The sequence below is a fragment of the Plectropomus leopardus genome, chromosome 11 (genome assembly GCF_026936395.1).
Source record: "Plectropomus leopardus strain MGB_pleo_1.0 chromosome 11, ASM2693639v1, whole genome shotgun sequence".
In the NCBI taxonomy this organism is placed as follows: Eukaryota; Metazoa; Chordata; class Actinopteri; order Perciformes; family Serranidae; genus Plectropomus; species Plectropomus leopardus.
This window is the reverse complement of record NC_142186.1, coordinates 33,923,930-33,938,736: the sequence shown is the minus strand read 5'-3', so window position 1 is coordinate 33,938,736 and position 14,807 is coordinate 33,923,930. Positions and strand designations below refer to the sequence as shown.

The 14,807-nt window shown below is 41.1% G+C and overlaps 1 protein-coding gene across 11 annotated transcripts in view; it reads right to left on the bottom strand.

Annotated features, from left to right (window-relative positions):
- Positions 1–1,110: 1,110 nt before the first annotated feature.
- mef2d (myocyte enhancer factor 2d) overlaps positions 1,111–14,807 on the bottom strand; it is a 121,152-nt gene continuing 107,455 nt past the window's right edge. For 9 of the 11 annotated variants that reach the window (XM_088084680.1, XM_042489858.2, XM_088084683.1 and 6 more), the window contains one exon: positions 1,111–7,379. In XM_088084680.1, coding sequence (XP_087940806.1) covers positions 6,938–7,379 — 442 coding nt within the window. In that variant the 3' untranslated portion in view covers positions 1,111–6,937. Of the gene's footprint in view, positions 7,380–10,116; positions 10,168–14,807 lie in introns of all 11 variants that reach the window. The other 2 variants (XM_088084682.1, XM_042489862.2) reach the window with 1 other exon arrangement.

The following is a 14,807-nucleotide window of genomic DNA, read 5'->3' as shown; positions in this document are numbered from 1 at the left end:
AATTTGTTTGGGTTTCAAATGTTTAAATGCTTGTGAAAGGCGTCCAATCGCAACACAAGAAAACTGATGTCGATCCAGCTTTCAAAGGGTTAAAGCCTCCAAGGTAAGACAAATCATTTTTAGATTTAAGAGTCACAGCTTTGTCTCAGAAAGCTTCACAATGTGAACAAAATGTCGATCTTCAGACCTTCAGCTGTTTCTGTGTGTGACCTCTGACCTCTGTGGGGGATCAGGGAGAAACAGCTCTTAAAGATCAATTATGTGTCACATTTTATTGATCTGCACTCAAAGAGCTCGATGAACGCGCGTCAACTAAATGACATACATGTAAATGATCTGAATCACAAAGTTTATCGTTAATCTCCATATCTTTCTCTTTTTGTTTGAGCATATTTGATTTTTTTAATTCATTTGCAATTATTGATAAATAATTAGAGCCTATGGGTTTCTAAATGGTCACCATTTAAAACATATCTCCCAAAATACTAAAAATGCAGAGAAAATGCATTACAAACTGGTAAAAGGTGGACAGAAAATGATTTAGCTGTGGGAAGATTAGATATTACAAATAAAGGGGAATAAAGAATTATAATTTTTATAATTATATATATAAATATTTGTTGTTATTAAATATTGTTAGAGAAAAATAAATATTTTCCCATTTATCTTGTCTCTTTTTTGTTTTTTACTTTCCTTTTTTGTGCTTATTTTCAGGCTTTTTTTAATTATTTCTTGCAATTTATGAAAAAACAATCAAGTGATTTAACATCTTAAAATGTAGGTAGTAATGTAGTTTTTTAAATCTGGTTCGTGAGAAAATAGCCAGATAAAATACTTAATCTTTCCAAAATAAAAAAATAATAATATAAAAAAAAATTTAAAAAAAAAAATTAAAATAAAATTAAACAAAATAAAAATAAAGCCAAATAAAATAAAATAAAATCACCTTTTCCTGAAGAAGTGGTTGACCTGTTGGAGCTTCTCCTTCCAGTCTCAGCTCTCCCTGCAGCCCTGCAGAAACATTACAGCGCCATCTGCTGGTGACAACACGATCCTGCTGTCCCTTCAAACAGCAGCGCACAACAGAAAATAAAAGAGACAAAGTCAAACTTCTCTGTAGGTCAACTTGTCTATTTAATATATAAAATACGGTAAAACATACGCAAAAAGGGGAGGCGGGTAAGAGGGGACCAATGGATACTTTGGTACAATAACAAACACTTTTTTTTTGTAAAAGCAGTATAGAATTTGTAATAACATATCAGTGCATACTTTATTTATGAAAATATACACAAATTGTATATCATTCTCCAAAAACAAAAAAAAAAATTTATCTTTACAACAAAAAAGCAGACTAGCCGAACACAATATATTAGCTATAATTTATTTTAAACTTTTTTCTTCAATTTTTTTTATTTTTTTATTCTTAAATGTATTTCTGTGTGATGTATACTTGTGTCGATATTACATTTTATTTCCTATAACATGATTCACTCTTCGCCCATGCATTGACATCATTGTGACTGGTCAGAAATAAGTTAGACGTGTCACGCCCTCCCCCCCACCCCCCCTCCATGTTAGCGCGTGTGGACCGAGAGGTTTGTACATTGGACTCAAAAGTTGCAGCATTGAAGCGGTTCGTCGCGGTCGACCTGTTGAGCGCCTCCCGTCCACGGCCACACGTGTACTAATACCACTACGCTTGTGTTTGTTTGCCATAAAAATCGTGCAACATTAGTAACACCCTTTTTTTTTTTAAGAAAAAAAGAAAACAAATCCCCAAAAGAGAAAACAAAAAATATATATTTATAGAATATTTTTTATATAATAAAATAAAATCCAAATAAAACAAGATGCCTAACCTACACAAAGAAACGCAGATTTCTAAACCATCATGACGGCGACCGTCAGCTGTGGCCATGACGGTCATAATAATAATATCAATTCTCAGAGAACAATTAAAAACAGACTGTCACCAGCACAAAGTAACACTGGAAAGTGAGTGAGACTTCTAAACATCATTATACAGGAGCACAAATCGCTTTTTTTGGGGGGGATGCAGGTTCATAAAACTATTTCTCAGCACGATTGTCTTTCCGTTTTGTGATTACAGCGACTCCTAGTGTTGCTCTAAAGAACGCGTCAGGCTTCAATCACCGACAAAACTCCCACGAGTCCCGCACTGTGCAATCTGACATGATTTCACTTAAAAACCATCTTGGAAACTAAATGCCGTGAAAAACTTAAGTAAATATAACTATTAATCTTTAATATATATTGACTTAAAGTGACATTACACAAATTTGAGGCCACATTTATACGAGAACGGACCTACTTAAAACAGAAACGTCTTTCCTTTGCATTAAAAAAAAGCCTTTTTAAAGATTACGCACTGAAACGCAGTTTCAAAAGTTTGCATTTTTAGGCCCCCAAAATGCCGTTATCATGTGGACAAAAGGCCAAAAAACAACAAAGGTTTGAAGCAAAAACCATCGCCGTGTGAAGCTGCTAAAACTTATAAAGATTTGATTAAACTTGTCACTTTTAGGTTGCAACAACTTCACAAAATTAAGTAAACAGAACTACATTTTAAGTAAAGTTTATTAGATGTCATAGAAATATTATGCAACTTTTAGTTGATTTTTAAAGTCTCATTCAAAAGTTGTCAAATATTGATGTTTTTAGTTGGTGCTTCAGTCTGACCATCGACCAAACATTTTAGGATTTGACGACCTGGGAGTGAGACTCTTAAGTTTACTTAAAATGCTGTTATATTTACTTAATTTTGTGAAATTGTCACAACTTGACCAGTTTAATCAAATAAATCAAAATAAGTCAAAGTTTTAGTACCTTCAGTAAACCAGCTTTTCTGTGCTCTATGTTGTATCTGTATTCCGCTGGATGCAAACTAGTCAATCATGTTTTTATTTTTTATTTTTTTATTTACTCGCAGATCTCCAGACTTTATCACTGGCAGAATCCTCTTTGTCATGATAAAATTAAGTCAGAGGAATTTTAACTTAAATTTGAAAAACTTCACAATATTAAGTAAATTCAGCTCTTTTTTCAACAAATTTGAAAAAAAGTAAACAAAAATTAAGATTTATAGTTATATTTACTCTATTTTTTTTTTCAAGGCAATCCAATAAAAGATGATTTTAAGTGAAATCAACTTGTCAGATTTTACAGTGTGTCGCGGAGGATGCCACACCGCTGGCTCGTCGCCGTGCACACAAACTTTACTTTATGTTATTTTATTTATTTTTTGTTCGAAGCTCTCGGGGTGCAACAGTCTTAACCGTCCAAGTGTTTACACTCGCGGGGATTTATGTTCGCTCTGCCACGCGCTCCAAAATGCAATGTTGACACTCAGACTTGTCACAGAGTGGATGAGCGTGTGTGAGTGAGTGACAGACGGAGAGAAAGAAGTGAGGAGGAGAGGATGATGGGAGTAGTGTGTGTGTGTGTGTGTGTGTGTGTGTGTGTGTGTGTGTGTGTGTGTGTGACCGATGGAAATGACCCCAAAATAATTTGACTTGTTTTCGTTGCAGCGCTGACACTCGCTGCCTGGACGGAGTAAACAGAAAAGTAGTGTGTGTTGATGGTGTGTGTGTGTGTGTGTGAGAGAGATTAAAAAGCAAACTGAGTGAGTGAGTGACGGGGTGAGGAGGAGGTGAGGAGGGCCGGCCCATGAGGAGGAGGAGGAGGACGAGGAGGAGGCTGGATGTGGTAAAACCCAAAGTCGACAAGTCTGGATTTGGGAGGTAGTCATTAAAAGATCACGGCGGGGCGTGAAACCTCCGGCTTAACGACAAACGATACCCAAACTCTGCCTCCAAAGCTTTTAACCAGCGAGCCGACGGGGCTCAGAGTGCTTTTAGGAAAGAAAATTAAATAAATAAATACATGAATTTGCACTTTTGACCACTATGGTTTTAAAATCTACCCACTAAACCCTAAAATCACCCACCCTTGTTACAAAAATGACATCCTTCACATTTCTTTTACCTTCATAGTCGTTTCGCCTCTCTGTTACATATGTAAAACTGCAGCCGACCGGAGACGGCCGCGCAGAGGATCCTTTAAATATAGATAAATGGCTTTTAACCGGAGGGAGAGGTCGGGGTTAAAAAAGGGGACATCCTTGGCTCATGTTATCAGATTCTGTGTTTGACTGACATGTTTCATGACAGAAAATTTTGGCGTTATTTTTCTGACGCTGCAAAATCTATAAATAAATATTCAATAAAATGTAGTGATTGGAACTGCGAACATTTTAAAGGTGGAAACCTTAAAAATCTAATTACGAAAATCATTTCAGTATTAATAAAGATTTTTACACGGTAAACAGCTGATTTTCTAAATGTTTGCTCAGTTACGTAACTGATATTAAAACAAGCAAACCATCTATTATGAAAGATTTTTTTAAGTTTACAAACAGTGCTTTAAACTATTCATAAAGAACATAATAAAATGATAATTAAATGTGCCAAAAATTGTCTGTATTATCGTGATTTTTTTTGTTTAAAAAAAAAAAAAAGTAATATAAAGAAAAAATATTCCTGATTCTCCAACAGGGGGTGTGGGACCCCTGAGAGTTACAACAGGGGGGCAAATTATCATTGTTTGACCAATTTTTGAATTTTTTTCCCCAAAATTAAAATATGTCAAATTTTAATGCAACACAATCTCCTTGAGTTGTATTTTTTGATAATTTATTCAATGTTTTAAATAAATCTGTAATTATTTATTTTTAGTCTTTTAATTTCTCTTCCCATCTTTTTTTCTCATGATTTTTCTTCTGCTTAAATGTTTCTCCTCTGTGATCAATTATATAATAAATGATTTACTAAATTTACAATAGGTGCTTATACATTATTGGTATTAAACATATCACGACCCTGAAATGGGAGAATTATCTTTGTCATTATCAATCTTTTTGAAGTAAAATTGAAAATAAAATGAAATAAAAACACCTTAAGTTTTGATATTTTATTCGATTATTCGATTTTTAATTTTTTTAATCTCTATCACGTTTTGTCAGTGCTGCAGATGGCTCATGTAATTTTTCTTCTGCTTTAACGTTCACAGTTTCTGTTCTGTGATCAATTGAACTTAATTCATTTCAAATGGGCACCCAAAATAATATAGAATTTAAGGTGACTCAGCCCAAAGAGTTGTAAAGGGAGCTCTGATTATTTGATGTAAAATAATAAATAAATATGGGTGATTAAATAAAAAGTGCAACATCTTTTTTTGTATCTGCTGAATATTAGATTTGTAACAGAAACAGCCAGGTCTATATATTGTGTGTGTGTGTGTGTGTGTGTGTGTGTGTGTGCGTGCGCGCGCGCGCGTGTGTGTGTGTGCAGGGGTCAGGAGGTGTGTCGAGGTGTCGGGGGAGGGGTTTCAGGTAAAGTGCGCTCCATCAGTGACAGAGTCCTGACCATCGCTCACTCTAAACAGTCTGAGTCTCCGCGGCTACGTCTTCCCTTTCTGCCTGTACGGCGCCCTCTGCTGGCTCGTCCACATGTTATTTACACGCATAAATAAGAATAAAAAAGAGAGCGATCCGCTGAGAATCCACGCGTTTTTGTTTAGGGATATCCTGCCGAATATAGATTCATATATACAATCCCTGTCGTCTGCTGCCTCGTGCCCCGGCCACAGAGCCGCCTGAAGCTCTTTAAATATATACTTGTATACGATCTATTTTTAAACCTTCAAAAACACCTTTATCCCTGTCACACGAAAGCCACAAAGGTTACAGATTGCTTATATACACGGTACCTCGCCAAACTCCAGCTATCGATTCAAAAGTCGCTTCACAAAAATAAGTTTCAGCTGTGCGCGTGCAGGTGTGTTTCTGAGGATGAACTTGAGAGTGAACATTTTGCCCAAATCACTTTAAAAAACGACCAGTTGAGGTAACAAACACACACACACGCACACACACACACACATCAAACACACACGTCTGTCTCAGCATCTGGAGTTGACATGATGAGGGCGAAACTGGGAGTATCTGTGTCGTTGAGCTGCTGCAGCTCGTCCCTGATACAAAGAAAAGCAGTCTTTGACCTCGACAACAAATCCTGGTTTTACAGCTAGTCTGCAGGGCTGAAGAAAGACCGCGAGGGTCGTCAGTCTCGTTCAGGGCCGACGGCGCGCCCGGGGAGGGAGGGAGGGAGGGAGGCCACTTCCTCTTTTAGTGTCTTCATATTCAAAACTGACTCCAAACTCTAAAGATCAACAGTCAAGACAGAAGGACAAAAACTTTAAAAGGAGCAAAACGGCCCCAAGAATCGACAGCGACGCAGCCGCCGGCGGGCCGATGTGTACGCATGGCAGCGCCGACTCATTCTGACGGCGAGGAGGGCCGGACGACACCACAAGCCGCTCATCAAATGCAGGGCATGCTGGGAAACCAAGGTGTGCGTTTGCTCCGCCAGCGGCTGTCGGGTGAAAAAGTCAAAGCGGGAAAATTTTCGTGTTTTAGCGGCCGGTCGTTAGAAACACACTCACTTCTATTCAAACACAGCTGAAGAAATCGTTTTGACAAATAATCCCTGGTTCAGTGGCTCCACCCCGCTGGGGTTTTATGTGTGTGTGTGTGTGTGTGTGTGTGTGAAGTACATTAGAGTTTGAATGTGTGTGCACATTGCCATACAAGTGTGTCAGTGATGGTGTTAGCATGCTTGTGTGTGTGTGTGTGTGTGTGTGTGTGTGAGGTCAGCGTTTTCTGTGTGGACAGAAGGTTACTGGGTCATTGGCAGGTATCTATGTGTGTGTGTGTGTGTGTATGTGTGTGTGTGTGTGTGTGTGTGTGCGCGGAGGAGATCGGGGGCATCAGGGCTGGTGGGGGCATGTACACAAGCCACAAGTACACATCCTCTCCTCCATCTGTCCGTCCGTCCGTCCCTCTGCCGCCTCCTCTTCATGTCACCCAGGCGTCCAGTCTCATTCTCTTGACGTTGGTCCCGTCCTGCTCTTGGGGCTCGGCCGACGGGGGCCGCAGAAGGACCATGGTGGCCTGTTGGCCCCCGGCGCCGGCCTGGTGGAGGAAGTCCGGAGCCCCGCCTCGTCCCTGGGTGCCGTCGTCCCGGTCGCTGCCTTCGTACGAGCTGCCGTTGCTGCTGAGGCTGTCGACTGGCGAGCGGCCTTGACCTCCCACCTCCAGGCGCAGCGTCCCCGGGTAGGCGACCGACACCAGACCTTGCCCTTGGACTTGAACTTGGCCTCCTCCGCCTCCCCCGGCGCCGCTGATGGAACTGGGGGTGCTGCGGTCGCGGTTTGGTGAGACGGGTTCGGATTTGATGTTGATGTTCGGGTTTGTGTTGACGGTCAGCGCGGCGCCCTGAGGTATGTGACCCACCGGCCTGCAGAGACAGACGAGAAAAGAGAGATGGAGGGAGAAAAAAAAAGTGAGACAATATCGAGAACATCATTTCTATCCTTCAACACATGACAGCGGACCTAAACGGGACGACAGTTTGCGGGGATGAAACACAGAATTCAGCCAGACTGCAAATAATTCAACGAATGGTCGCCGTCACAAAGAATGCATCACCGTGTGCAGATAAACGGAAACTTTCACCTGGAGAAAGTAGCCACTGTCAAATACTGGAGGCACTCTGCAGCAGGCTGATGTCTGCGTCAGCACACGGAGAACAAGGACACACGAAAAAAACAAAGAGGATGACATCTTAGGCCACATAAAGCACAGTCCAGAAGCCATGCAGCCTGAACATCCGCGCAGTCCGGATTTAGTCCGTCCGAGTTCACGTTGCAGAAATTCAAATCGGAGCTCGTTAAGTTGTACGGGCTCCTAAGAAGTTGCAAAACTAGCTTTCAACCTGCCAGGTGAGACGTTCCTGCAGCATGTAAGACGACATTTTACCTAAACCTGGGCCGTAACACAGTATTCCAAAGAACTGACTGCATATTTTCACTTTTCCCTTTTTGATAATTTTGTCTGTGTTCATGCATATGGGTTAAATTGAGTCCAGATTGTGTATTTTAGTGTAATCAGTGAATTTCCAGCTCAGCTCCTACAATAAGTCTAAAATACACTGTGGAAACTAAATAGTTAAATTCAGACTGTTAAGGACAAAAAATGCCCCATGAAACCCATTCAAACTGACATTTCTGATCATCAAAGCAGAAAAACATGACTTGTATTATTTCTGGGTGTCATTCTGGGCTTTTAACTTGGAATTTGTCATTTTGACTATTTTCCACCTGATGAGGTCATTTTGATCATATTTGGCATATGGAGAAAATACATGCTGTTTCCACTCAGTGCACTGTCACAATCAATGTTGCTGCTAATCACTGACATATCCCAGACTGTCAGCAGAAAAAAAACAAAAAACAACTAAATATTTTTTTGTGTTTTTTGTAATCTAAAAACATACTGGCATCACGACAAAAACCTGTCATTTAAAGGGTTAAAATTCTGAAAACTAATGACTATTTTATATTTACGATTACGAGTGATGCTGGTTGGAAAAACTGTCTGATTTTGACACCATTTAACACAAAAACCGCCTGGAAATTGCCATTTTCAAATTTTCCAGCATCCGTATGAACCCTGAATATGTTTTGAAAATCATGTTGTGAAGAAGAAAACACTCACTTCTGAACATGATTTCTGTGCACGTGCCTTCAGATGCTCGGGATAACGTCATGTGCTGGAAATCTTCTGTCTCAGTGTTTGTGTCTCTACCTGCCATGACTCTTTGATCAGCACCTCCACCCTCACACTCTTCCTCCTGCTCCGCCGGCTGGAGGCGGACTCGAACCTGTCACCGAGGCTGACACCGGCTGTTGACGCTGCACATGTGGCTCGCTCCTTTGACGGCGTCGACAGGATTTTTCGGATAGCGCTTGCTTTCTCCCTCTCTCTTTATCTCTCTCTCTGAGCCTGACACGGTCGATCTGCATTTGAAGCTCCCAATTACTGCGTTTGGCCCCTCGGGTGTGTTCTAATATGTCATATCATGAGCCATCTGCAGCACTGTATCTCTAATATTCCCTCAATTACTGGCAGACTGAGAGGGGAATTTAAGATAGCGCTCCTCCAGGCGATCTGGGTCTGTGGCATTCAAATGTGCTCGCTGTCTTGCTCCAATTCTGACGCGCGCACACACACACACACACACACACACACACACGTATTTATATCTTTGTGAGGACCCTAATTGATATAATGCGTTCCCTTGCCTCTTACTCTAACCTTAACAATCACAACTAAATGCTAAATGCCCAACTCCAACCTAACCCTAATTGCAACCAGAACCCTAAAACCAAGTGTTAACCCTCAAACAGTCCTTTGAAAAAGTGAGGACCGGTCAAAATTACCTCACTTTCCTAAAATTCTTATGGTCCCCACTGTGTTACATGTACAAAAACTTACATAGTCTTGCTGTCTTCCATATAAATCCTATATTCCTCCTATACACTCGCACTCGCACACACACACACTCACACACACACACACACACACTCGCACACATTCGCGCACACACACACACACACACACACACACACACACACACACACACACAGGTCCCCTGGCAGCAGCGAGGCTCACTCAGTCTCTCGCCGTGCCCACTTCATCAAACCTGCGCGTGGTGGTTCAGGCCGGCGCAGGTAGATGGATGGCGGTGCCACGGGGGCGCCGTTGCTATGGCGAGAAAACGGCAGAGTCAGCGGGCCGGTGACAGTGATGAAGGCTAGAGCGGCAGGCTACCCCCGAGCGCTAACAGCACAGCGAGCGCAGCCAGAAGCAGACACTTGGTTACAGTGTAATAAGATGCAGCCGTTTTTTTTCCCAAAATGCTCTGCTTTTCCGAGGACCAATAAGCGGCACAATGACTCCTCCGTTTAATTCAAATCAGGCAGATTCACTGAAGGAGTCATTTTCAAAACTATGTATAGGACATAATTAACAGTTTGAATTTGGTAGATTGCAGTCTGGAGACTAATTAGTTTGAGTTTGTGAACATGTTATCGGTAAACTGTAGAAACCGTGCAGAGGTTCCTGGGTGCAGCAGGTATTTTGGGACGACGGCGTGCTGCAGCTGTGTGGCCGAGGTGTAGAAAGTGCAGTACCAGCAGAGGCCCTCCTCCCGGCCAAACAGCAAGTTGGACTGAGAGGCCAAACTGTGGAGGGAGGAGGAAAAACAGACAAGCATGTTTGAAAAAGCTACACCAGCAGGGAAACAGTGGGACGCAGTCACTGCTGCACAGCTACTTCATGTTGAGCTGCGATGCAGGAAGTGTTAGAGCCCGTGCTGACACAAATTTGATTGTCGTCCACACGCAATGCATTCTTACAGTCAGCTCCAATAAACTGGAAATCACCGGCTTTTCCTAACATGGAATCACCGAAATCCTCAGTGCAGACTGTTATTAAAGGGGAATACTGCAAATTCTTAAATGTGTACTTCAGACAATGATGCATATTTTGAAGAGATCTGCAGAATGCAGAATTGATAATGACAACCACCATCAGGCAGGTAGTGCTGAATTCATTTTTTTTTTTTTTTTACACTTTTTTTGAGTATTTTTTGGGGAATGCAGTTATCATTTTTACCAAGAGTCAACCATCCAGCTCGTTCTCACAACCAACTTGTCAAATACTGCAGATTTGTCAGTGGACAACAGCGTCAGACAGAAACACACAGAGGCATCCTGTATAATAGTATGAAACACACACACACACACACACACACACACACACACACACACCAGGCACTGACTGTTTCTGACACAGCGCACAACAACAGTCATGAAAAGACAAAGAAAGTCCACATACAGAGGCTGGGAGAGGAGGTGAAAATTGGTCAAACAGATTCTGGACTTTTACCCACAAACCCGCACAATGCATTTAACAAGCACATACTGACACTCCGTCCCTGAATGTCCAAAACTTGCGCAGTAGGTTACCTAGCATGTCACATTTTGACGTATAGGTCCACCGACAAAGCGGCATTATTTAAAGAGTTGGGATGTGAACATGTTGCATGTTTTTATGGATTAAGCTGACAATCATAATCTTGTTTAATCAATTAATCGTTTTGTCAAAAAAATGTTAAAAAGCTGTTAATCATGCTCTGCTGTGTCATTTCCCAAAGCACAAGGTCTTTAAATGATATAATTGAGACAACCAACTGTCCAAAAATCCAAACTATTCAGTTTATTATCATTCAAGACAAAGCAGATGTTAAAAAAAAAAACAGAAACTAAAAATACCATTTGATGATCAAAATAGTTACCAAATGACTTTCTGTTGATTGATTAAACGACTTATCGTTGCAGCTTAAATGCAGTTGATATTTTGCTTTTAAACATGGAGCAGAGTGAACAGTGGCCATCCCACACCGTGATGTATATACAGCCTGCATGTTTGGTGCTATTAAGTAAATGTATTATCTTGCAGGTAGCGGGGAGCTTAACGAAGCCGCCGCTGGTGTTCACTTTGTGGTTTCTAATGTGAATTTTGGGAAAACTGATTCCTTGGCAGAGGTTTGACTGAGCAGCCTCTGATTGCATGTGTGCATTGTGCCCTGCAGACAAACAGCGTGTCCTGTGAGCAATTTAGCGAAGTCTGCAAGTGCTTTTATTTCTCCTATTAAACCACAGCTGAAAGAGAGAGAGAGACTGAGAAAGACAAAGTGTGTTTTTGTGGGCGAAAAGCAAGAAGAGAGTGAGAAGAGCAGAAACTTGAGCCACCAAGAAAGCATTTCATCCACTCAGTGAGCTCCTCACTTACAAACATGGATCAACAGCACAAAGCAACAATGATACAGGCCTCATTCACATTTTAAACCATACATTTCCAGGACTTTGAGGGTAAATTTAAAGACCATACATTGTGTGAATGACTGCTCCCGATACTCTTTATCTGAACTTTTTCACAACTAAAAATGGCTTTTTAAAATATATATTATTTAAAAATAAATTCAAAACAGGATTAGATCTGATTTTTTTGGGGGATGATTCTAAAGAAAATATGTGTGATATTTAAATAAAAAATTAAATAAGTGATTTTTATCTCTCTTTAAATTTTTAAACAAACTTTCTTACAATTTTTAAAGAAAACATTATGGTGTTTTTTTTATGTTCATTTTTGATGATTTTGCATGTTTTTTTTCAAAAATCACCAAAATGACACCAGTTATCATAGTTTTCCCCAAACTTTTCCAGGCCTGGAGATTGCTACGTGGAAATTCCATGACTTTTCCCATTTCTTCTTGACCGTATGAACCCTGAATGAAACACAGGGAGATGTTGTTCTGTTTATTTCCTGCTTAAGTGTCCTGAATAGAGGCTCCATCAGCTGATAAAACATCAACTCAGTGAGGAAACAAACAGCAAATGGCATCCGCAGAGCGACTCCTATAAAGAGGCGAGCCAGCTGAAAGCTAAACTCTGCAGGGAGCGGCTTCAGGTGGCAGCCGTGACATTAACATTTAGATTGGGAAGTGAGAGGAAGTCAACAGGTGTGTGCCGAATTAAAGTGAGTCTGACAAAAGAGCAGGAAATACGTGGTGGACGAGCACTGATTAAAAAGGGGGATGGGAGAGGGCGAGATGACACAAATAATTTCCTGGTGGCGAGTTAAAGTGTGGACGACAGCGAAGGCGAGGCTCGCAGCCAAACCGCCATTCACTGTTTGATTGGATGAGCTTGTTTGCTTGCTGTGAGGCCGCGCTGTGAGGAAAAATCAAAAACAAGCCGGCGCAGTCTGGGCTGCAGAAGTGCCCACGTCTGCCCATGCTGTCCTAGGACGGCACGATTTTTCCGCTCTGCCGAGAGAACAGTTTGGTGTGCTGGGAAAGCTTCCCACATTTCTGTTGTGCTCGCTTGTTTTCAGTGACAGCGATTCTGTCATTCTGATCCCACACACAGCACAGAGGACCTGCCGGGTGTTCGCTCCACTGTCAAACCTGAGAGCCCATCAAATTAAAGTTGTGCTTACTCAGTGAAATCCTGATTATTGTCCCAAATGTCTTTAAGAATGCCTCGGCTATTTATGGCACAGCAGATACACTGAATCAAATCTTTCTAATGCTTAAAATCAGGGCTGCAACTGACATTTGTTTTGTTGTTTTGACTGATTTACAGAATATTTCATCTTGATAAAGTTTGTGGTGAAAATCATAATATCAGCAAAAAATAAAGGGAGCCTTGTGATGGGCTTTTTTTCACTATTTATGAAATCCTTCATCTGAAGGCGTAATGTCAAGCTGACTGTCTGCTGTCTGTCAATGTTTGGCCCTCAGTCAGTGTCTTACCCCCTTGTTTCTGCCATCTGTTCCACACTGTTGGCATAAGTTGGCCCTTGTCGGCTGTTTAGGGTCTGTTTCAGCATGTTTAATCGGGGCTGGAGTTGGCACAGACCGTTAATGAGAGAAATCACCCTAAATGTTAGTTCAGCTAAGTGAACAAGAGGAGAAACGAATATTAGGAGGAAAACAAAAGGCTGGGTTTAAGAGGGTGTGAGATCGAAGATTATTCCTTTGAGCTCTTGTTTCTAAAAACGGCATAAAACCTAAAATCCAAAAAAACAAAAAACATCCTTAAAATTTAGAAACATCAGCAAAAACATCCTAAAATCCTAAAAATGTCCTAAATTTTAGAAATGTCCTCAAATTCTAGAAACACCATTTTTGTCTTCAAATGCGTGTGTCCCTTTGTATCAATCTGTGTCCCCTCTCCATATTCAGAGGTTTTTGTGGGTCCATGAACGCAGCACAGGCAGAAATCTTAATATGTTTTTTCCTTAACAGCGATTTGTGACTCTCGGGTTGGATAATTGATCTGTCGATCCGTTCAGAGCTGATCAAATCAGAGTGATGGATGAGAGGAGCAGCTGCTGCAGAGGCGGGTGAAATCAAACTTTTAGATCCAGCAGAACAAGCGGATAACTTTCACTTTCAAAGCCCCTGATGTTCTGCTGCTCCGTCTGTGCCCAGAGTACGCTCTCCGCTCCGAGAGTGTAAAGCAAATCAACAACTGAACAGTGTATAGATTCCAAAAGCTCCTATTAAACCGTTCAGCTCCAAAAATAGAAAATCAGTTTGAGGAAGCAGAATGTGTGGGAAACCGATGGTACTTCTTTTGTGCCGTAAATAGAGCCTTCATTTCCCGAGAGGGTCGTATCTGGTGGCAGACAGAATAGACCATCGCTCACAGGGAACCTATCTGATGGTGTGATTATATTTAAATGATAAATACATGAATGGATAAATAAAAAAAAGTCTTAGTTGTGACCCTGCAGAAGTTGTTATTTGAGTTAAAGACACTGCTGATATGAAAACAGGTCTCTGTTGGCGTCAGCGGGGAAACAGTATTTGGATTGTTTCCGTTAATTCTGCGAAGGGAGAGCAGCGTGTGCTGGCTGCGTCTTCAGCCTCTCAACAGATCTGTTTGCTGAACGGTTTCAGACAATCTGGACGGCCATTTGTTAACATTTACAAGGCGATCTGAAGAGCTCCGCCGTGGATGAGTGTTAACTATATACTGCTTTTTCAAAGATGCTGAACCCCCCGGAGTCACAGCTGTTGTATACAATAACAAACAACCTATTATCATATTTTCATGGACAATTTTCAGCTTGTCAGACAGAAACAAATAACAGTCTCAATTATGACAGCTCGCATTATTTCAAGTGTCTCCTTTTTAAAACTGTTATCTTTCATTTCTTTTTTTGTGACAGAGACTCTGCGCTGACTCTGAAATTAACTTTCTGCAAGTATTTCTGTGTAGCTGAGAACAAGAATATGAGCATTAAGAGG